The 23125-nt window shown below is 44.4% G+C and overlaps 1 protein-coding gene across 9 annotated transcripts in view; it reads right to left on the bottom strand.

Annotated features, from left to right (window-relative positions):
* The window catches only part of HECW1 (HECT, C2 and WW domain containing E3 ubiquitin protein ligase 1), a 237510-nt gene that overhangs the window by 46636 nt on the left and 167749 nt on the right, over positions 1-23125 (bottom strand). For all 9 annotated transcript variants that reach the window (XM_077302971.1, XM_077302969.1, XM_077302973.1 and 6 more), the window contains 6 exons: positions 21648-21749; positions 16556-16706; positions 10449-10579; positions 8491-8612; positions 4872-5057; positions 3430-3564 (listed from right to left, as the gene is read on the bottom strand). In XM_077302971.1, the coding sequence (XP_077159086.1) occupies positions 3430-3564; positions 4872-5057; positions 8491-8612; positions 10449-10579; positions 16556-16706; positions 21648-21749 (827 nt within the window). The remainder of the gene's footprint in view (positions 1-3429; positions 3565-4871; positions 5058-8490; positions 8613-10448; positions 10580-16555; positions 16707-21647; positions 21750-23125) is intronic.

Genomic DNA, 23125 nt, shown 5'->3' with positions numbered 1-23125 from the left:
AGAAAAACTTTGGCACTCACAAAAAGCATTCATTAAATAGTGAGTGAAAACGTAAACTGGCTGTGTGCTTTCTGCTATTCAAGCAACACCAAGATGCTTGTTTTGCGGATTAGTCTCTCAAAATATTGTAGACACAATTCGGCCAGTCTCAGAGGAGTTATTCCCAGGGGTCTGTACCTGGCCATTCCACACAGTAAAGCCTGAACTTCCTCCAGCCTAGAGAGCCGATGGTGGAAGAAGTTGGAAGAAGAAGAAGAAGAAGAGTTGGTTCTTATATGCCGCTTTTCCCTACCTGAAGGAGGCTCAAAGCAGCTTACAGTCACCTTCCCATTCCTCTCCCCACAACAGACACCCTGTGGGGTGGGTGGTGCTGAGAGAGCCCTAATATCACTGCTCGGTCAGAACAATTTTATCAGTGCCGTGGCGAGCCCAAGGTCACCCAGCTGGCTGCATGTGGGGGAGTGCAGAATCGAACCCAGCATGCCAGATTAGAAGTCCGCACTCCTAACCACTACACCAAACTGGAAGAAGACTCAGGCTGGAGAAAGGCTCCACACTTTGCTGAGCTGAGAGCAAGATGCTGGCCATTGTGTTTGAATGTTTTTATGTACAACATGAGGATTAACGAAGTGGTACAAAAACCTTTAGGAAAAGATTGCAGAAGCGAGCCTCCAGCAGATAGCTCTTCTGAATTTCAAAGCCACAAAGCTTACTAGAACTTAAGGCTCTGGCCTCCACACAATGCTGTTTCTTCATTATTTCAAACTCCATAAGAACATGAGAAGAGCCCTGCTGGATCAGTCTAATAGTCCACTTAGTACAGCGTCCTGTCTCACACAATGACCAACCAGTTCCTCTGGATGGCCAACAGGAGAGCATAGAGGCCTTAAGAAGAACCTTGCTGGATCAGAACAGTAGTCCATCTAGTCCAGCATCCTGTCTCATTCAGTGGCCAACCAGGTCCTCTGGATAGCCAACAACATGGCATAGAGGCTGAGGCCTTTATAAAAACATTTAAAAAGCCCTGCTGGATCAAATCAGTAGTCCATCTAGTCCAGCATCCTGTTTGACATGGTGGCATCCAGTTCCTCTGGATGACTAACAACAGGGAAGATAGGCTGAGGCCTTCCTCTGATGTCTCCTGGCTCTGGGATCCAGAGGATTCATGCCTCTGAATGTAGAGAATACTGAAATCTGTGAACAGAAGTGGTGCCCTTATGTTCATAATTAGTGCTGCTGAAGAACAGCCCAAGCTCCTTGATGAATGATACTGAATGTATAATCAAGAGGACATATCTAGGGGGTTCTCTAAGAAAGCATCCATTGACATCAAAGGCCCCTTCTGCTGACCTCAGATATATTGGGTTGAATCCAACAGGTTTTTCTGCTGGTGAAACAGGGTGGACTGACCAGGGAAAGTTTTTGTGGGCCTACAGTTGAGGGGGGGACCACTTTGACCTTGAGTGAGGCAAGACCAATGGGGTTTTTATGGGATTTTATGTGATTTTACTTTGATTTTATATTTTATTGTGAACCGCCGTGAGACCTTTTGGCGAATGGCAGTATATAAATCCAATTATAAATAAATAAAATAAATAAATAAGACTGCAAGGTAGGCAAGAGCCACTGTGAACTGGAAGCCCTCATTTTGCAAGATGTGGGCAGATAGGAGCTACTTTTCTCACAAATGGTTCTGGCGTCCCCATTCACCTGGGCCTTTAACCACCATAAAAAAAGAGAGGCTCTGCTGAGTCTAATGGGATGTGCAGACTATAGCAAGGAGGAGAACTGGGCAAGACAGAGTGAAAAGCTGGCTGGATCCATCCCAAAGACTGCCACCATCACCACCCATCCAGGCAAGGAGCATACCCTGTGATTTCCTGCCTCCTAAACTAGCTTGTTTTCAGCCGCATATCACTGTTCACTGCAGCAGGAGACCATCTACTAATGGGGAAAGCATGGATTCTTCTCTGGCCTGGAGCTTTTAGGTGTAGAGGAGAAGCCAGTTTTACAGACCGCTGGTGCAAAGGATTTCCCATGCGCATGACAGAATCCCCACTCTGCAACTGGTTTTTTCTCTACCTTCCAGATGCTGGGAGTCTGGACAACAAGTCTGTAGTCCACGCAATGCTAGCGCTGACCCTGCAGTCAGTTAGTAAGATTTAAAACCTACCACCATCTGCTGTTGACAACCAGCCGATAAATCACCCGCGAGCAAACAGATATGAATCTGCTGTAATCCCTTTACAAGATAAAAAAGCTACAAAGAAAACTCCATTTAAAAGGTATTTAAAGCTGAGCCGAAGGTTAGCATCTGCCGCTGCCACCAACCCTTGTATCTTCATTTATTTTTTAAAAGCAAACGGGGAATTCACACTTCTTTCTTTACTGTTACTGTACTTCTTTTCCCTTTGTGTCCTTGCCAAACTAGATGAGGCAGTGGAAGAACCACAATGAGTTCTTCCTGGGATGTTTTTTCCCCAAAGTGGTTGTAAGGAACACAAAGAGTGTCAAGAAAAGGATGTCATGGAAGGGCCCTTCCCCCCTGCACTATTTTGCTGTGGTATCCCTCTCTTTAAAATACTATTTGCTTCACAGGGGGAAACATGCAGATAAGATATTGGGCGTGCTGATCTGAAGGGCCCAGGCTGGCCAGATCTTGGCTGATCCTGGAAGCTAAGCAGAGTTGGCCCTGGTTAGTACTTGGATGGGAGACTACCAAGAAAGTCCAGGCTTAGAATATGGATTCAGGAACGGCAAACCACCCCTAAACATCCCTTGACTTGAAGGCCCTACAGGGTTGCTATGAATCAGCTGCAATTTGATGGCACTTTCTACCACCATCACAATATTGAGATGGCGGGCAGACATCTCAGATGCCTTCACAGATATCCTTCCAAAGAATGGCTTAATTATACATGTTTTTAAAAATTATGTGAAGTTGACTGCTGTTTCCAAGCAGTATACTGGATAGATTTAGGAAGAAGTTGACAAAAACATGCATTCCCCCCATACCTATGTTTCAAGCCACATATGCTTATTGGGGAGGAACAGTCAGCCCGTTATGGACCGTTATGGACCCCGATGTAAAGTACCTCAGGGCACAATTCTCTCTCCAATGTTATTTTGTACCCTTGACCAAAGAACAGTACATTCCTGCTATCTGGGATAGTTATCCTCTTCTTCCAAGCACGCAGGTTTGGGAGGGACACACATGCCCGCCTACCCAGCCAGATCAACCCAGTCAACCATGGCGATCAATGGAGTAGCAGATGTCGCAGCTGAATCACCCTCACACCCAATGTTATTTAAGATCTTCATGAATGCTTCACCTGAAAAGGTTCTCAAAGTGAATTCTCAAAACAATACATGTATCGCTACACCATTTATCCAGAAACCATACTCCATTGTTGAGAAGAAAGACATTACCTCGCCAGCACTGTAACTACGGAGTCGCTGAAGATGCTGTCTGTGGGTCAAATGATTGGGGAGGCGGCCATTTTGAAGGGGGATCCTGGGATCGATGAAAGTGGTAGCCCGGCTGTTGTGATCAACAAAGAAGGACTGTGGTGGAAATAACAAGTGGACATATTTTACTCACAGAGGCACCACATGGGTTGGCCAAGCGGGCACGATCCTGCTTTCCCTAACTGTGCAGGGGTAGTCAACCAGTGGTCCTCCAGATGTTCATGGACTACAATCCCCATGAGCCCCTGCCAGCAAATGCTGGCAGGGACTCATGGGAATTGTAGTCCATGAACATCTGGAGGACCACAGGTTGACTACCCCTGACATAGAGCATAGTGTTGTATTATAATTCTTGGGTTTCTCCCAAGGCTTCACCAGACACGTGCATTTCAGAAGAACTTCTAGATTCTACTCCACCACCCACTCAAACTGTCTCAGCTCTTTGGTATCTGCCTTAGCCTTGCCCATGTACCAAACAACAACACACGAGACCATTCTGCTCTACCTTAGCAAACCAGGTGAGTGTTGGAGCCATTAGCATGGGAGAAAGCAGCAGATGTGGCTTACACTAACCACTGCCTCTCAGACCCAAGTAGGGATTGTGTGCCACATGAAGGCTTCGGATTGGGGGTGGTTGCCTAGATTTCAGAGCAAGATTCCACAGTTATTGCGTCAGGTACCAAACATTCCAAAATTGGGGAGTCTGTAAGTGAGATGCAGGTAACTTACTATTTGTGCTACTACATGGCAGCTCTGATACCTTCTTCCATCTGTGACCAATGGGGAGTTAAAGTACAGCAGGGGGGTTAGAAGAGGGGGCTGAAGATTTGCTGCTCTGCAGCCCACTATGGCAGACAGCCAATGGATGGTATTGCAGCTATCTGCTCAGCATGGAGCAGGTGACAGAAGTGGCCAATAAGGTCCCAGATGTTTTGACCGATATGAGCTAGAATGGGGTCCTCAGCCTTTTTCTGCTTGTGGGCCACCTTTGGGATTCTGACAAAGGGTGGCGGGTGCAATCACAAAATGGCTGTCACAGGAGGTGGGGCCAACCATAAAAAAAGCTGAGATGGAGGTTATGTTACAACTCTCATAGCAACTCTTCCGACATTTCAGGCAGAAGCTCCTTTTAATCTGCACAGCCAAGAAAGCCCCACCTAACCCCCATGCAGGAATGCCCCACCTAACCTAAGGTGTCTTGGTGCACAGAGGCACCATGTTGGGGGCCGCTGAACTTAAACAGATAAGTTACAGCAGTAGCATGCCTCTGCGTAATAGCAAAACATAAAGATTAACAGATTTTAACACCCCAAAACGCATTCTTGGTCATCCTCAAGATGTATTATAAACCAGGTAAACTCCTGAAGACAGTGACATAATTTTTCATTTGCTTCTTCTTGTACCTTGCCTTGCTGGTCTGTCTTGATTTCCCAACCCCGTGGGAGCTCCAGTCTCGTGTCAGCAAACATGTTGATGAAATTTACCAAGTCCCTGTTGTGCTGATACCGCTCAAAGTTTCGAGCGTCCCTGCGGATTTTCAGAATCATATGTTTTAAGCAGGTGCTATTGGTGAAGACTCGATAGGCACTCTGGAGGTAAAAAAAAGAAGAAGAAGAAGAAGAAGAAGGAAGGGGAAAGTTCACACTATTGCAAACATAAATCAACCCTACAATCTTTTGCAGAGCAAGTGTGACTCATCCATATGAAAAACATTTGTCTGAAAGAATGAAAAATACAACTACAAGCCCCTAGTTTGTCTGACAGTCTGTAGAATAAATAACATCTCATTTAGATAAGGCTTTCATGTACAGATGATAAGGCTTTCATGTACAGTACCCCTTGACCCCTTAGGGATGATGGGTGGAATTTTGCCAGCATACCACTTCCCAGCTTTATTCAAGGGAGGGAACTGCAGGACAATATCTAATTTCATCGCTATGACACAACCAGTGTAGGCAATGCATCCTGAACCAGTGGTTCTCAACCTGGGGGTCACAACCCCTAGGGGGGTCAACTGACTGTTCTCCCAGTGGTTGCCGAGGCTGCCGCTGCGCCGCCACCACTGGTGGGTGGGAGCTGGGAGGGAGTTGGGCGGCAAGCCTCAGCCTAGGCACTGTGGGTGGGGGGCCGCCTCCATGGGGAGGAAGGGAGAAGGGCCTGGGAGAGAGGGGGACCCAAAATGCGAGGCCTCACCACTGGCTACCCACCTACTCCCATTCAGGTGGCTGCACCGGCAGGTAGAAGGGACACCTTTGGGTGGAATTGGGGGGGAACAGCCCCAGCATTTCCTACATCGCCTTCAAGCCTACATCGTCCTTCCTTCCTTCCTTCCTTCCTTCCTTCCTTCCTTCCTTCCTTCCTTCCTTCCTTCCTTCCTTCCTTCCTTCCTTCCTTCCTTCCTTCCTTCCTTCCTTCCTTCCTCCTTTCCCCCTTTCCTTTCCTTCCTCATGCTGCAACCCCCTTTAGGTCACTGTGGCCACCGCCGCCACATCCTCAGTGACCCAAAGGGGGTCACAGCATTAGGAAGGTTGAGAACCACTGACCTAACCTTTGATTTAAGAGGTTCAAAGGGGATTTTGGGATACTGTGTTTGATTCTAACAAGAAAACAGATTGGTAACTGACACCTTATTCACTAACCGTCTTCATAGTGCACACTCTCTATGGGAAACACAAACCGCCCCACAGATTGGTATTAAGACTTGGATGACGGCCTCACAAAACAGGTTTTCATGATACTTTAGGCAAATGCCTTTTATTCTGAATATTTGCTGGGAGTTGATTGGTTTATTTGGGATATTTGCTCGATATTTCTTTTCTGAAAGGCATTTAAGCTCCACATATCCAATGTGTTTCCTTCTTTGGGGTCAAAGGGAATAGGTCAAACCAAAAGGTTTCCATCCTGCCTGCAGATTTTGCATAATACGATAACATGTTCTGAAAATGTGCAAGTCAAGTCCTGTGCATGCGGTCATTTGCCATTGAGTGTGGGTTGCAGAAACGCAGGACTTTAGCTTTGCAAGGTAATTGTAAGTTTGGCTGCACCAGTACCAGTTAGCTAAACATTTATTAGCTCTCTGTCACCTTAAAAAGAGAACCCAAGAATTTCATGGGTTTTCTTTTAAATAAAGCTTTCAAGGAAATAGGAGACTTGTTTTCCATTTCAGCACCAGCTGCTGTTTAATATTTTCCAACTCGAATTTCATGGCCATAATTAATGCTTCTAAATTTTAATTGGAGTTTGAGGTTAAGATACTATAACCACATTAAGCCTGAATTTATGTGGCTTATTATTTTAAACACACATGGAATTTGTATGGCTGCCTTAACAGATGTTTCAGCAGGTCATTCTGGCTTCTATAGCAGAATCCAGATTCAGCTTCGTAAAAAGAAAAGGGGTTCATGTTAATTTGATGCTCTCTTTGATATTAGATCTGCTACTCAGCGCTCAAGAGGGACATTTGAAACATGGATGTCTTAGTGGTCCCCAACCTTTCTCGGGCCAGGGACCAAGGGGGGGGAGAGAGGGAGGCCCCAGGACCGGGGGGGGAGGAGAGGGAGGCGTGGGTGCCGACACACCGGTGGGTCCCTCCCCCCTGCCATGGCCTGGTACCAAGGGCTCCATGGTCCAGTACTGGTCCGTAGCCCGGGGGTTGCGGAACACTGTTCTACATGGTATTTGATTCCCCCAAATACACAAAGCTGGATCTTGAGCAACTACGGGATATGTCTGTATGAGGCATTCCAGCGTCCTGCCTCTGAGGAAGCCTGATTTTCTCACTGTTATTTCATTTCTGTCTGTTCAATTATAAAAATAAAGTAGACTTCTGTCAAAACAGTGGGAGAGACGAGTTAGACAGATCCTATTAATCTCCGAGTGAGTAGCCTTTAGACTTCCTCACTCTTCCACAACAGTTAACTAGTGGGAATTCCTTAACATTTGCCGCAGAATCCTACTGCACTTCAGGTTATTCTTCAGATTGCTTATGAGGATGTACAAAGCTTGTGCAAGGTAATAGTCAGGTGCTGGGCCTCATCTACTGAAAGAATGTGCAACCTAGAACGCGTGTAAATGAAATAATGGTCAACCTAGAATTAGACAATCAGAGGTGGTTTGTAGGCCCAGGGCTTAAAATGGAGAGGCCCTGCAGTCTCTCATCTAAGTCCTTGCTTAGCTTCCAAGATCTAATGAGATGGGGGTACCCTGGGTTAGCCAGGTCAGGGCCAGATATGTACCCTAGAACCTACTAAAAGGTCTCATGGATGCACTTTGCAGAGGAACTGTGATTGGACCAGGCAAGTTATTTTCCAGAAAAGCCTTTCACCCTCCCCCCAATAACTGGTTCTCACCTTGAGCTTCTATAAAAACTCTCCAGAATCAAACAGGAGTATCTGTTCTTTACAATTCTTGGTTTGTGTTTCATGAAATATTAGTTTAATGATTCTTCCAGTGGGTAAAATATTATTGAGAACAGGAAAGTTCCACAAACCTAGTTCCACAAATTACACAAATCTAGTGCTCTGAATGAGGAGGCGGTATATGTGATGGGGCCTGTAGTTGTACACATTACTGCTGAAAATTGGTGGGAACAAGCTCCTGTGTGATCATTCAGGTCGACAAATTCAGGTGGAGATGAACTGGCTCCTGGGTGGACCTGCTGAATAGGCCAGAGGAGCTAAATGGGACAGGACAAATAGAAATCACACAAACAGAAATACTAGCTGTAGCCTGCCTTGTGCTGGATGGTCCAGGCCAGCCTGATCTCTCAGAAGTTCACTAATGGCGTCCAGAGCAGCTACACAGAGGAAGGCAATGGCAGATCACCTCTGTTGGTCTCTTGCCCTGAGAATCCTACATGGTCACCATAAGTTGACTACAACAACCAGACTTTCCACCAGGAGACAGGGGCCTTAGAAACATCACTCTGCTAAACCTTTGGAGCTCAAGAAATTAAACCCTCACTGGGCACTGACACCAGGGAAGACCACCAACCTGCAAGACAGAGGAGGTTAAAGAACTTACATAGTTTGCATGCAGCACTGTGAAGAACTCAGGATTCGTGATGAACTTGACAGCTGGAGACTGCAGCAACAAAGTGATTTTTTGGGAGTTCACAGGTGAAACAGACACTTCTCTTCTCACTTCTGAAAGTCAAACACAGCAAAAAGAGTTTCCCCCACAAATGGTACCATTTCAATTCTACCCTCTTCTGGTGCCCCCATTCTACCACCTAGTTCCTCCCCCCAACCTAGTTATCACATAAACTTTTTAAACAATAGTCACAATTCTTTCTGAAAACTCTGGCTTTTTAAAAATGAACAAGATGTGGAAATTGGAAGATACACTAAAAAATGAAAGCAGAGTTGGTGTTTTGGAGTATGTAGTCCCAAACAAAACCTGAGAATGATAATTAGTTATAAAAAGGTAAAGGTATCCTCTGTGCAAGCACCAGGTCATGTCTGACCCTTGGGGTGACGCCCTCCAGCGTTTTCATGGCAGACTCAATACGGGGTGGTTTGCCAGTGCCTTCCCCAGTCATTACCGTTTACCCCCCAGCAAGCAAGCTGGGTACTCATTTTACCGACCTCGGAAGGATGGAAGGCTGAGTCAACCTTGAGCCGGCTGCTGGGATTGAACTCCCAGCCTCATGGGCAAAGCTTTCAGATGGCTGCCTTACCACTCTGCGCCACAACTGGATAGCTAATTTATCAGTCACATGTTTCAGCTCAATAAAAATCAATAAGTGTGCATATACACTTAATGGCTTGTGAAAAGGCATTTCTTTGTTATCTCTTAGCAATTTGCCAGTCACATTTTAGCTTTCAATAATGCAATATTCAGTTCATGAGTATAGTGGGATAGCCTTTTAAAAACAAATCCTAACCAAACCCCTGGGTACACATGCAATCAAACACTGGAGAAGGAAAGTTGCATGGGTGTCAAAGAAAAGCTGGCATCAGAGTCCAGATTTTTTTTTAAAAAAAGAGATCTGCCTGAGGGGATCAGCTACTAAAAAATGATGTTTCTACAAAATCCAGAAACGAAAGAAAAACTGAGTGGGGAATAAAATCCCCCCAAAATGGAGAAGCAATGTCTGTGTAAGTCAGCCTTTCTCAACTTGTTTACCATTGAGAAACCCCTGAAACTTTGGCTTTGAGAAATCCCAGAGGCTGTATGATCATGCAGAATATGGTTGAGAGGCATAGCTGTGTACATGCCCATCCAGGCCCACCATTGGCCATTTTGGGAGAGAGGGTGGATCAACATGACCATGTATGATCATATCACCCTAATAAACTGGAACAAATTTTTAAAATACACAGAAAATTAATTAGCTCCCACCCATTTGGGAAACCCTTTCAGGGCTATCAAGAAACCCCAGCGCTTCACGAAACCCTGGTTGAGACAGCCTGCTGTAAGTGCTGGTAAGGAGCTAGGGAATGGCAACACAAACAAAACTTTGTTGTGAAACCTCAGTGGCAAGCTGGCTGGTGGTGGGAACAGAAAGCATGCCAGATGTATTTCGCGCCCTTAGTCCAGGCCTCCAAGTCCCTTAGCCCGTGAAAAGCCCTGGAGTGGAAAATATGCCCTCACATGTTTTCTTGCCCTGAAAATGACCATGCAGAAACCACTCGGAGACTCGTTCATATACATGGTGTTGTTGCCGACTTTCCCCATGCATGAAAGACTATCATTGAGCTTATTCCTGCCCATGTGCAAGTGGAGGAACAGACCTGTGAATTGCAAGAGAATGTTGACAAAGTACTGTTTCAGTTGCAACACCTAACAGTTCCAGGCCTTGTTAAAAACTTCTTCCACAAGATGGTGGACAAGCGCAAGGTTGTTCTCATGCAGAGCATCCACCTTTGACAGACTAACTAACTTTGTTAGTTCTGCCACAAAACACCAAGACTTGAGTCTACCGCAAGAAGAGCAGAATGTCACCCAGAAGAGCTGTGAGCCACGTCAAAATGGCTTACCTGAATTTGGCTGGGAAGGATCTGCCTCAGAATCACTACCCCCAGTGGGAGGGAGCCTTTCCACCCTGTTACTGACCACAGTGTCTTCCTCGGTCCTCTCTGTAGCGATAGTTCGCTGAATATTTTGATACCTTGATTTTGAAAAAAGGGGAGGAATCAACGTAGATCAGTTTGTGGTGCATGGGTAGACCTCCAAAGCATTTAAGAATCATAGAATCATAGAGTTGGAAGGGGCCATACAGGCCATCTAGTCCAACCCCCTGCTCAATGCAGGATCAGCCCAGAGCATCCTAAAGCATCCAAGAAAAGTGTGTATCCAACCTTTGTTTGAAGACTGCCAAAGACTGCTGCTCTGCATTTCAAATTCCAGAATGACCTACAGCTTCGTTTATTTACTTAACCATGCAGTATGCAATCGCTAAAACATTTGGATATCGATTTAAAATGATGTAGAATGTCAATTCCCACCCCCTTTCTGTTTTTAAGGGTAGAAGATGGCTTTCAGTGGGCGTGAATCCCATTTGGAATCCTGGGTAAGTTGGGGATTATTTTTTGGCTGTTCATAGCCACCATTTTTTTTTTTACCTTGCTTGTGCTTTGCCACAATTTGACCCTCTTTTCAAGTGATTTAGCCAGTAAGGGAATTAATTAATGTCATCATAGAGAGCCAGTTTGGTGGCATGGTTAAGAGCATCAACCTCTAATCTGGAGAACTTGGTTTGATTCCCTATTCTTCCCCATGCAGCCAGCTGGGTGACCTTGGGCTAGGCAGTTCTCTCAGAGCTCTCTCAGCCTCACCTCCCTCACAGGGTGTCTATTGTGGGGAGAGGCAGGGAAGGCAATTGTAAGCCACTTTGAGACTCCTTCGGTTAGTGAAAAAGGGAGTACTAAAAATTGCTCTTCTTCTTCAGGACAGTACACAGTCAATCAGATTTGGCTATATATACTGAATAAACCCTTTTATAGCACAATCTATGATTTTTGGGCCACTCACATGGCTGATCTTATCCAACTGGCTTGCATATTATTCTCACACTAGCAGCTGAACACCCTACTTTGGCTTCCAAACAATCTAAAGAAATCTACAAAAGAATTCAAAAATATGATGAGAAACCCCACATTCTCCTCTAAGCTCTACATCATCTCATCTTATGTCAGAAAAGATCTGCAGCTTAACTCAAATAATCTGAAGGTCTGCTTGGACAGCGGGATGTGCATTTCAAAATTCTCAAGACAAAGAAATCCGCAGCAATCGCTGGCTTGAGGCATTATCATGATTTTCGGGAACAATAATGCGAAGTTGGGAGCCTTAGATCAGGGGTAGTCAAACTGCGGCCCTCCAGATGTCCATGGACTACAATTCCCAGAAGCCCCTGCCAGCATTCGCTGGCAGGGGCTTCTGGGAATTGTAGTCCATGGACATCTGGAGGGCCGCAGTTTGACTACCCCTGCCTTAGATACTATGAACCCCCCCCCCGCTCAAACAACCTGATCGTCCAGAAAAATGGCACTTCTTTCTTCCAGCCGTATCCTTGCAGTAAGGAAGGAACACAGAGCACTTCCAGCCAACGAGGTCTGGAGACAAGCTGCAGCCAGCTGAGGTTCTCCTCCCTTCCCTTCTTTATGAGCTCACTTAGGGGCCTGTATAATTCAACCCATTAGTCCCATTTGCTTGGGGGTTCTTCCGTAGACAGACAGGGCTCGCTTTGTCTCAGTGGTGTCATTTGGTTGAATATCGACCACTCCAGCCCCTTTGGGAAAGCTCCCCATAAGGAATAATGGAAGACCAACAGGAAGGGACAGGGCAGGGGAGGGGGACGGTTCTATTTTCTTTTCGTGAAAGGAAACAGGCCACAACAAGGAATGATGGTGAATGCAGAGTTTTCAGTGGAAAGGTACCCCCTCAAAAAAAAAAATTAACCTCAGTCAGTCACTGTAAGATCAGGAAAAGAAATGAATGCAAATAGGGATTTTTTTTTAATGCTGCTGTCCATTGTAGCTGCCCTAATACTCTGCATCTTGGCCAGCATTTTAGTAGTTAATAGAGAGAAAGGTGGCTGTGCAGAGAGAATCACCTGGCTTGATGGTCTATAACAGGGGTAGTCAACCTGTGGTCCTCCAGATGTTCATGGACTACAATTCCCACGAGCCCCTGCCAGCGAATGCTGGCAGGGGCTCATGGGAATTGTAGTCCATGAACATCTGGAGGACCACAGGTTGACCACCCCTGGTCTATAAAACTAAACTATTTTGTCCAATTTACTTGAAACTTAGAGGTCATTCCATTAGAAGGGAGACTATGTTCTGAACGGCTTCAGATCCTTGTATTCATTTCCTACAGAAAATGATTTGTGGAATATAAATTAAATAAATGATATTAAATAAATGATGTTGAAATTCTTGTTCGTTTTTACATTGTGACCGATAAAACCTATTTCTTTTTAAGGAAGGCAAGCCTTTAAAAAACAAAACAAAACAGAAATTAAGAATAAAGATACAAAAGTTTTGATACATATACTCTTGACAGAAAAAAACCCTTTTTTTCCCTTCAGTATTATTTTCCTTCAGTATTATTTTCCTTCAGTATTATTTAATTCATGCTTAATCAAAGCTCTTTTTAATGCAACTTTCTTAACAAGTTGGTGAAAAACATCATAAAATCAAGCTTAAATAAACAGCCACAAAAACAAAACAGAAATTAAGAATAAAGATACAAAAGTTTTGATACATATACTCTTGATAGAAAAAAAACCCTAACATTTTCCTTCAGTATTATTTAATTCACACTTAATCAAAGCTCTTTTTAATGCAACTTTCTTAACAAGTTGGTGAAAAACATCATAAAATTAAGCTTAAATAAACAGCCACAAAAACGGGGGGGGGGGAAGGGTTGTTATTTTGCCTTCAAATATGTACCCTTACAAACAAATTATTATATTAGACTTCATGACTATGTTAAAATAGCTCTCCTTTCCTTACTCCGTCTTTTATAAGAACCTATAAACAGTTTTATTCACTTCACAGCAGGCTGCCTGAACAAACTTTCCATTCCAATATGGCAAAAAAGTTTTATGACCCCCTGATGCAGAAGCAGAGCAGAAAAAGTCGTCCGTATATTCATAAGAATATATACATAAGCTTTCTATTTAATTAGGCGGCAGAAAATCCCCTGCTGGCAAAAGATTCCTCAGAACTGAAGTGATGGGCCAAGAGGCTGCTACTTTGTAGTCTCAATTATGTAGAATAATCTTCAATAAATTCCTAAAAATGTCAACGTAATTGAAAAAATCTTTGAAAGCACTTATAGGGATATGTTTGAAAACAAAGAGCCTGCCGTTTTCCAAAGAATAACCGCAATGTAGGCTCTAGTTACTGCATGCATTATAATACAGTAATATGTCAAACTTTTCCCCATGAGGAAAACTTTTTCCACGTTGACTACTTTGTAGACTAAAAAAGAACAACAACTCCCCCCCCTCCAACACCAACTCTTTTCCTTGAAAGCTTTCCATACTAGGGAGGGACTGCTAGTCTAGGATTCTAGCTGACAGACTAGTTTTCTGGTTTTTAGTGGAAAAATTAAACAGGAGGCAGTTAGCACCTTAAAGACTTACAAAAAATTAGACGAGATTCAAACGAGTAGCCGTGTTGGTCTGAAGTAGCACAATAAAATCGGAGTCCAGGAGCACCTTTAAGATCAACAAAGATTTATTCACACCTTGAATAAATCTTAGTTGGTCTCAAAGGTGCTACTGGACTCAAAAATTAGACGAGAACAAGTGTTCATGAATCAGAGTTTACTAAATCTGATGCTGGGAGCTGCTGTTTAATTTTGTTATCCCATTGGAATTGCTTCTCTGTGGGGCACAATGGGCCCCACCTTGATCAGAAGACTGACCCTCAGATTTACTACTTGATCCATGCTTGTGGGAATGATATCTTTGTGTAGTACACACGTGAGACAACTCCTTAGGGGCCTCTCTTAGGCACAACAGATGTTTTTGGAAGTGGAGTTGGAGCCCATAGAGGACTCCTTTAATTACAGCTGGCTATCTTCTGAGAGCTGACTGATTTGGTATGTCTACTTCCACATCCGGAACTCCCATCCTGTTTAGTTGTCTTGAGAGGCAAAACCTTTTCACCGGCTCTCCTGTTTTCGGCCTGCTTGACACTCGGAAGATAACCATTTGACATTTTTAGAGAACAAGAAAAAAAGCCCTAACTTGCCCGCATACTCATTTAAGCCATATAATTAGAGGACAGAAACTCCAGACCTAGTTGTTTCAGTGGGAAATGGTTTCATTATAGTCAGAAGAGGGGGGGAAAGAAAAACAAAAACATTTCCTGAACTAGAGGTGAAAAAAATGATTTTGCTGTGGTATAACGTCAAGTGAAATATAAATCATGTGACCAAAAAAAACTCCCCCCAAAAAAACAGAAACAAAAGAAGCACACATGTTTATTTGCTTCTTTCTGCTCGGCTTGATTAAAAGAAATTTGGGCCACATTTGGGTGTACCGAACCAAAAAACAGTCAAACTAAATTCAGCAATAACACTGAGGTGAACATTTTCCAGTTGGGAAGAAAAAGACTGCATTTCAGATGGAGTTGAAAGATGTCTTGATGCATCAATTCACAGAGATGAAGAGCTTCAAAGTGTATCTTCAGAAGCACTTAGCAATGGCTGAATTTAAAAACAAATCTTACGCATGAAAGGATGCCTGTGCATGTATCCCTGGGTAGATCCATCTGCATGTATGAAGACAGAACTAAATTTTTCATTAAACGTTGGACACCAGCTAAAAGTACTGTTTCTCCCCTTTGACAACATAAAGTAACTTGGAACTTAATGCCAAAGTACAGATTCATGCCACAGAGAATAGAGTTACCTAGAATCTATGGTTGCAATCAACAGTGAGCCAAACCCCAGATTTGTCCAGTTTGGCAACAAGCACCTTGCAGACTGGTTTGCAGCCATGTGCTAGCTGTGCTAACATTTAGTTGCTTGAACATGTGAAGGCAGCCAATCAGAGCAGTCCTTGCCTGTGACACAAATGGTTGCCAAGTGGAAACTCGAGGGTGCAAAGAAGGGCTTTTCCAAAATGGTCTCATGGAGTTTAGAAGCAGATTTTTTTTTTAGCCAGTACTTGTTTTCAAAATGGTTTTTTTTTGGGGGGGGAGGGGGGATGCTTTTTACTATGCTGCAGTTTTATTTTAATGTAAATCCTTTTTTTAAAGATGCAAAGCAAAATAAAACAGAAGATTACAACTCTCATGATACTTTGGTAAACTGCGCCGGTGTGAATACATGCCTGCGTTTTTGAAGTGTTTAAGACAGGGGTAGTCAAACTGTGGCCCTCCAGATGTCCATGGACTCCAATTCCCAGGAGCCCCTGCCAGCGAATGCTGGCAGGGGCTCCTGGGAATTGCAGTCCAAGGACATCTGGAGGGCCGCAGTTTGACTACCCCTGGTTTAAGAAAACCAGCAAGACCCTGTGAAATCGGAGATGACAGCTGGGACAAAATAAATTCGTACACACTTCACAGCAAATAGTGCTGCTAGCATTTCATTTTTACATGAGCATGCTGCCCAAAAGAGTCTCAAAGCCACCCTTCCATCACCCACCCTTCCTGTCCTCATCACAGACACCCAGTGAAGTCTGTGTTTGTGGGAGGGTGGGGGGCTGAGAGAGCTCTGAGAGAACTGTGATTGACCCAAGGTCACAATGCTGGTTTCACGTGGAGCAAGAGTGGGGACTCAAACCTCCATATTAGAGGCCCTCTTTAACCACTCCACCATGCTGGATGGCAGAAGTCTGCCATGTCCCCTCCTGCCTGGTCCTTTTTAACTGGAGAGGCCAGGGGCTGAAACTGGGACCTTCACCATGCAAAACAGGTTCCACTACCACCCATTCTCCAAACTCTTTGTTGTCTTTCCCCCGCCTCAGTGAAGAGAGCAGAACGTGACTGATCTATTTACGTATTGGAGCACGCAGAGATCACTTTTCATTTTGGGGTCAAGACTCTATGAGCCAGAGGCATGCCCAGAGAGCGCCTGATTTCTTGCCAGGGCTGCTAAAAGAATCAGGAGCAGTAGCAGCACTCACCGCCGATTGAGTTGTTCCATTTGCTGGATTGAGCCCGATCTACGTATTCCGTCGGGAGTCGCAGCCGCAGTCGGTCGCTGCCACGTGGTGGTTCGATTCACGTGATCAACGTAGAACACCCGTCCGTGGCTGTCGATGCGGGCTTCCCAGTCTTGCAATAAACATTATTTTAAAAATTAGAAGGCAGAAAATGAGGTCACTTACCTTAGGGTAGCCAGATGGCCAGACGACTCCAGGAAACATAGTTGCACTACCCATGTTAAAATACATAGCTAATTCCAAATATCAACGATAAAATCAGAGTCCAGTATTATTATTATTATTATTATTATTATTATTATTATTATTATTATTATTATTATTGTTGTTGTTGTTGTTGTTGTTGTTGTTGTTATTGTTGTTATTATTATTGTTGTTGTTGTTGTTGTTAGATTTATTGTTATTATTAGATTTATTGTTATTATTAGATTTATTTCCCGCCACTCCCTTGTGGCTCGTGGTGGGTAGACCGACACAGAACGTTCTGACATTGGTGCCTCAGAAATTTTCGCCCAACAGTGATCTGAATGAAAATTCAGAGTATAGACTGGGCAAAGCAATTATGCCACTCCAGTCAGAATCTAACATCTGAACCCATCCCGTTTAGAGGGCATTCTCCTTATGCTGCTGTACCACCACCATAATCATAAAATCAGAATCCAGCAGCACCTTTAAGACCAACAAAGATTTATTCAAGGCGTGAGCTTTCGAGCGCAAGCACTGAGTGCTTGCACTCGAAAGCTCACGCCTTGAATAAATCTTTGTTGGTCTTAAAGCTGCTACTGGACTCTGATTTTGTTGTGCGACTTCAGACCAACACGGCTGCCCATTTGAATCCACCAAATATCAACAGAGAGCCTACCTAAGGGCCTATTTAAGTGAAAGACAGATTTAAAAATGGATGGATACAATTCGTTATTGGAGCAGATCAGTAGAACACCATGCCACAGTTCCTGTTCGACACTTCATAGTATTAATTCAGATGCATGAGGGAGTCCCCCTTCCTCCTCCCAATGGCTTTCCACTGAAAGGAATGGGAACTCCCTGCTTGGTCGTCGCAAGACTTCTGTGTATGCGTGAGAATTCCTGCACGCCCAAAAAGCATCTGGGTCAGGATGATAAGGATTAAGAAGAAACCCCAGAAATTGCATTTTATTTCAAACACTGACTTATTTATAGCATTTATCGTGAGTTTCATGATGCATGGTCATACGCCCTAAAATGACTGAGAGCATGCATAGCAATGCTAGTGAAAAAATGCCTTCAAGTCACCTCCGATGTATGGGAACCACATAGGGCAGGAGTAGTCAACCTGTGGTCCTCCAGATGTCCATGGACTACAATTCCCATGAGCCCCTGCCAGCAAACGCTGGCAGGGCTCATGGGAATTGTAGTCCATGGACATCTGGAGGACCACAGGTTGACTACCCCCGACATAGGGCATTCAAGGCAAGGGGCAATCAGAAGTGGTTTGCCATCGTCTGCCTCTGCCAAGCAACTCCAGTGGTCCTTGGTGGTCTCCCATCCAAGCACTAACCAGAGCTGACCCTGCTTGGCTTTGAAGAGGCCATCCAGGGCCCATTCTGCACACATAGGATAATGCACTTCCAATGTGCTTTGACAGCTGGATTTTCCTGTGCAGAACAGTAAAATCTACTTCTAAAGTACATTGAAACTGCATTATCTATTGTGTGCAGAATAGGCCCAGGTCACAATAAACATAAAAGACACATGGTTTGCAAGAGGAATAAAGAAAGAAGCCACCAGGTAGAATGGCTACCGCTTCAAACTACCATAACCTTAAGTGGTTGTTTTTTAAACATACAAAACATGCAGAGTTTTAAAGACAGATTCCCACCATACCTTACTAGGCTATAAAGCAAGGAATTTTGAATTGTTACAACCAGCCAGCCTGTAACAATGTGTAATTATACAATGAGTCATGCAGACAGTCTTTATAGACTACAGCACAGTGCAGAATGCCAACTGGAGAACCCAGAGCTAGAAACAGTTCATTTTTCTTGGAAAAGCAGCTTATGGGCATGACAAGCAGTGGGGCAGGTCCATAAACATACTCCAGACTTTATGATGCACATACCCTAGTGTTTAAGATTGCCTCAATATGCATTAAGGATGTGTACAATGATGCAGGTGGAGAAGTTACCACAAAAGACTTGTGGACATATTTGCAACCAAACAGTCTTTGGGTTTGTGTTGTTTCATGTGTGCCTCTCCTCCCTCTCCACACTAAGCACAATCATCAGTGAAAAACCTTGCCAGATAGATCCACATATGCTACGCAGAGCAAAAAGTTCAAATGATGGAGCAAAACAAAAGTGGTAACCTACAGCTTGATCCTGCCTATCTTTACTTAAAATGACATCCCACTGGGTTCCGTGAAACTTATTCCCTAAGGCAGGGGTAGTCAACCTGTGGTCCTCCAGATGTCCATGGACTACAATTCCCATGAGCCCCTGCCAGTGTTTGCTGGCAGGGGCTCATGGGAATTGTAGTCCATGAACATCTGGAGGACCACAGGTTGACTACTCCTGCCCTAAGGCACGCTGAATCACTGGGTTGGACCCAGATGAATACAACGCATGAATACAACATAGGGTTGGATCCACACTAAATTTTCCAGCAGTGAAAAGGTACTTACCTACCTCCCTTCTCCCACTGCAGCCCACTGATCTCCATGAAATTCTGCCCTTGGGGGCCAGGAGACCCAGAAGAAAGACCAATTTGTGGGGAGGACTTGCAGCAGGAACGGGAATCAGTGTGAATTCCTGCCAGTGGAAAATGTAACTCGGATCCAACCTCATTGCTCCAATCTCAAAGCTAGTTGTGACTGACTTGTCCATTTGATTGAGTAGGGTTTAATCATGACTAACCTTAACTGGGATTAGGGTGGTGTTCAGTGGTGTTCAAATTGGCCGTTCCAGGCTGACGCAGCCAGCAGTGCTGGCCGATTTGTACACCGCCGCACACAACCCTAGTGGTGTGTCGTGCATAACTTCCCACATAGCTATTGGGATTGTGTTTTCTTCCCAGCTGCTCTCAATAGTCTAGAACTTTCAGGATAATTTTGCCTTATACTAACCCTCATTATTAGGCTTTTACTGAGAATGATAATCAGGACACAACTCTTTATCCATCAAGTACAAGATAATCTTTGCCTGTACCTTCTGATTTTAAAAAAGAGTATTTCTGCTCCAGAGTGATTAATTTAGTGTTTGGAAGTGATGCAGGAATCAGTGAAATCTTACTGCAAATGCTGGGGTGGGTGGGTGGGTGGGTATGCGTGAACCTTCCGGGTGGACTGCTGTGTGTTGTGTTGAAGGTCCTTGTTCATATGTGGCTTTCAAATCAAGCAGGGAACCCAATGATTCTATTTCTGCAACAAACAGACAACTGGCGCTGCCTGAAAAAGGCCCAGTCGGGGATGCAGAGAATACAGTTAGTTACTGGAAGAACAGTGCTGTGAACGGAGGTTACAGAGATCTCTAGGAGCTGCATGTTCTCTGGCTGATAAATACCAGCACTTGGGGGATTGTATTAATTAAATCCTGAAATGAACACTTTCACTGGATCCATTGGTAATATACTTTGATGAAAAAGAGGAAGGCTACATCCAAGTGCCCCCAGGGCTGAACATTACCACAGAATCCCTAGAAATCATCACGGATTTAATTATCGGGTCCGAATATTTTTCTACATTTGTCCTAAATAATTTAACAGCGGCGTAGCAGGCTCTAATCTGAATCTAATTTGCCCTCATTTGAAAAATGCCTGGGAAAGATTGTGGGCGAGGGGAATTCTGGTCTGTTTTGCAAATTATTCCTAGTTCTTCATTCTCCTTTAAACTACCACTGACTTCAAACAAGACTTCGGGCCTCTAGGCAGTTGACCCCTCCCTAGGGCCTTTATTGCATTCTCAAGGTGACATTAACTCAGCTGATGAGGTTAGGGAATAGGGGCAGCTCAGTGGACCGATGAAAGTCACCTGAAATCAAGCCTGCGCACTCCTTGTACCCTCCCTAATGCAAACTTTGCTCCGTTTTAAGACACTGGACAGCTGCAATTTTGCAACAATAACTTAGTCTTGAAAAGCTCTGACTGTGGTGAGCGTATTATAGGTGGGAGTCCACCCTCTACTGGGAAACCACTCTTATTGCAAGCAATTCCATGCTCCTTTAGGAACAGATGCACCCAATAGGGATGTGAAATGCAGGAAAGCATTGTCCTGAAGATTTTGTGTGTATGAAACACAAGCTATTTATTTGCATCTCCCGGAGCCTTGCCTTCATGGTGATCTGCAACTAGGTGCCATGCGTTGTCTCGGGATCAGACCAGCAATCCGCTGTTGTTGATTTCTGCTGTCAAATCACAGCTGACTTTTGTGACCCTGTAGAGCAGGGATAGTCAACCTGTGGTCCTCCAGATGTTCATGGACTACAATCCCCATGAGCCCCTGCCAGCGTTTGCTGGCAGGGGCTCATGGGGATTGTAGTCCATGAACATCTGGAGGACCACAGGTTGACTACCACTGCTGTAGAGTTTTCAAGCCAAGAGGTGTTCAGAGGTGGTTTGCCATTGCTTGCCTCTGCATCATGACCATGATATTTCTTGGAGGTCTCCCATCCAAATACTAGCCAAGGCTGACCCTGCTTAGCTTCCAAGATCTGGTGAGATTGGGCCAGACTGGGCCAACTACTTTCCTGCAGCCCCCTAAGTCCTGGCAAGCTTTACCCTCAGACGGAATCAGATGATAACAAGAGACTAATGTAGGTCGACTGGGGCCTATAAGGCATGAAGTCTGGCTTCTCTGTATGGGAAACCACTTCTGCCCAAAGCGAAATTCAGAAGAAACTTATCCTTCAGGCAAAACATCAGAGGAATTTAAAGGGGAACCAAAGGAGTTTCAGAAAGACCAGAAAAAGAGTTTCTCACATCCTCTCCCCCCACTGATTACAGAGAACTACCAGTGTGCACTCTTTAAACAGGAGTCGTTGAGGTAGTATATACACATATTTTAAAAAAAACTGACGCTTACTTGGTGGAAGAGGCTCATCAATGGTAGGGTATTGATGGTGGTCAGGCCTCAGGGAAGGAAGCTGGTTGATTGGTTGAGAATTATGGAGTAAAGGGCAATCACCTATGGATAAGATAGTCAAGATGTTCATATTCATTCACGGATGTTGTACGGCGGTTACAAATGCACTCCTGTAAACACAAATGGCTGCAAGGGTTTCGTAGCAAAGGAATGACAAGAATCTGGTGTATCAGCTGCTTTGATAAAGTTTTGCTATCCAAGCCTTGTTTTAGAATAATGTACAAAGCAAAGAGAGACTGAAAGTCAATAGGAAGACCTAATGGTTCAACAGACAGGGAGGAAGGATGGGTTAACTCTCTAATTCCCGACTAAGGAATGATGGGTTAGACCAGGGGTAGTCAAACTGTGGCCCTCCAGATGTCCATGGACTACAATGCCCATGAGCCCCTGAGTCCATGGACATCTGGAGGGCCGCAGTTTGACTACCCCTGGTCTAGATACAGGGGTAGTCAAACTGCAGCCCTCCAGATGTCCATGGACTACAATTCCCATGGGCCTCTGCCAGCATTCGCTGGGTTAGACTCAGCCTCCGCCTTCTCCAGATAGACAGTGGCATTATGGAACAGAAGGAAGAGAGGAAAGTGAGAGACAGATGAGGTTACAAGAGGGAGTGAGCAAGGAGAAAGACAGCAGAAACGCAAGATGGGACCTGAGATAAGGAAGAAGCTGTCTGAAATACGGAAGAGATGAGCCAACAGTGTGTGGAAGTATTTTTGTTTTAATCTTTAGCTTGAAGGTGTCATGGCTAATATCATAACAATCTTTAATTCTAATGTTTGGGCTTCCAGGCCATGTTCATTGATAAAAATGATCTCAGTAGACATTTTGCCATCCTTTACTGCCACTATCTGTGCTTGTATCTGCAGCAGGTACTCTTGCACCAGCATTATCTCCTTGGACTACAACCATCCTGAGGTTCAACAAAAATAGAGCCCAGTAGCACCTTTAAGACCAACAAAGATTTATTCAAGGTGTAAGCTTTTGAGTGCATGCACTCTTCCTCAGACTACAGTTGAGGAATTTGCTATTGGAGTCTCTCCTTGTTGTGTTACTTCAACATGGCTACCCACTTGAATCCATCCTGAGGTTGTATGTGACACCAGGAAACTCTGCAAGGGCTTCCAAACCAGACTCAAGAACTCAGTGAACATTTTCCCAGAGACAACTGGCGAGCCACCGTTTTTATCCCACTGCTTGTCATTTCTTGCATCTATTATATGTTATAAAAACCAGCTTTAAGAGGGGAAAGTTACTTTAAGTAGTTGTGATATCACGGTGAATACTTGATCATTTTTAACCTCGAGTAAAAAAACCCAAACCTTAGGGGTGGCTAGTTTATATTTTTGTGTGTGCCAGAATCTTTGGCAGTCTGTAATACTGATTTTAGCCCAATTGCTCATTGGTGAACAAACTCCATG

Source organism: Paroedura picta, chromosome 11, assembly GCF_049243985.1.
Source record: "Paroedura picta isolate Pp20150507F chromosome 11, Ppicta_v3.0, whole genome shotgun sequence".
Lineage (NCBI taxonomy): Eukaryota > Metazoa > Chordata > Lepidosauria > Squamata > Gekkonidae > Paroedura > Paroedura picta.
This window is presented reverse-complemented; position numbering and strand designations above follow the sequence as displayed.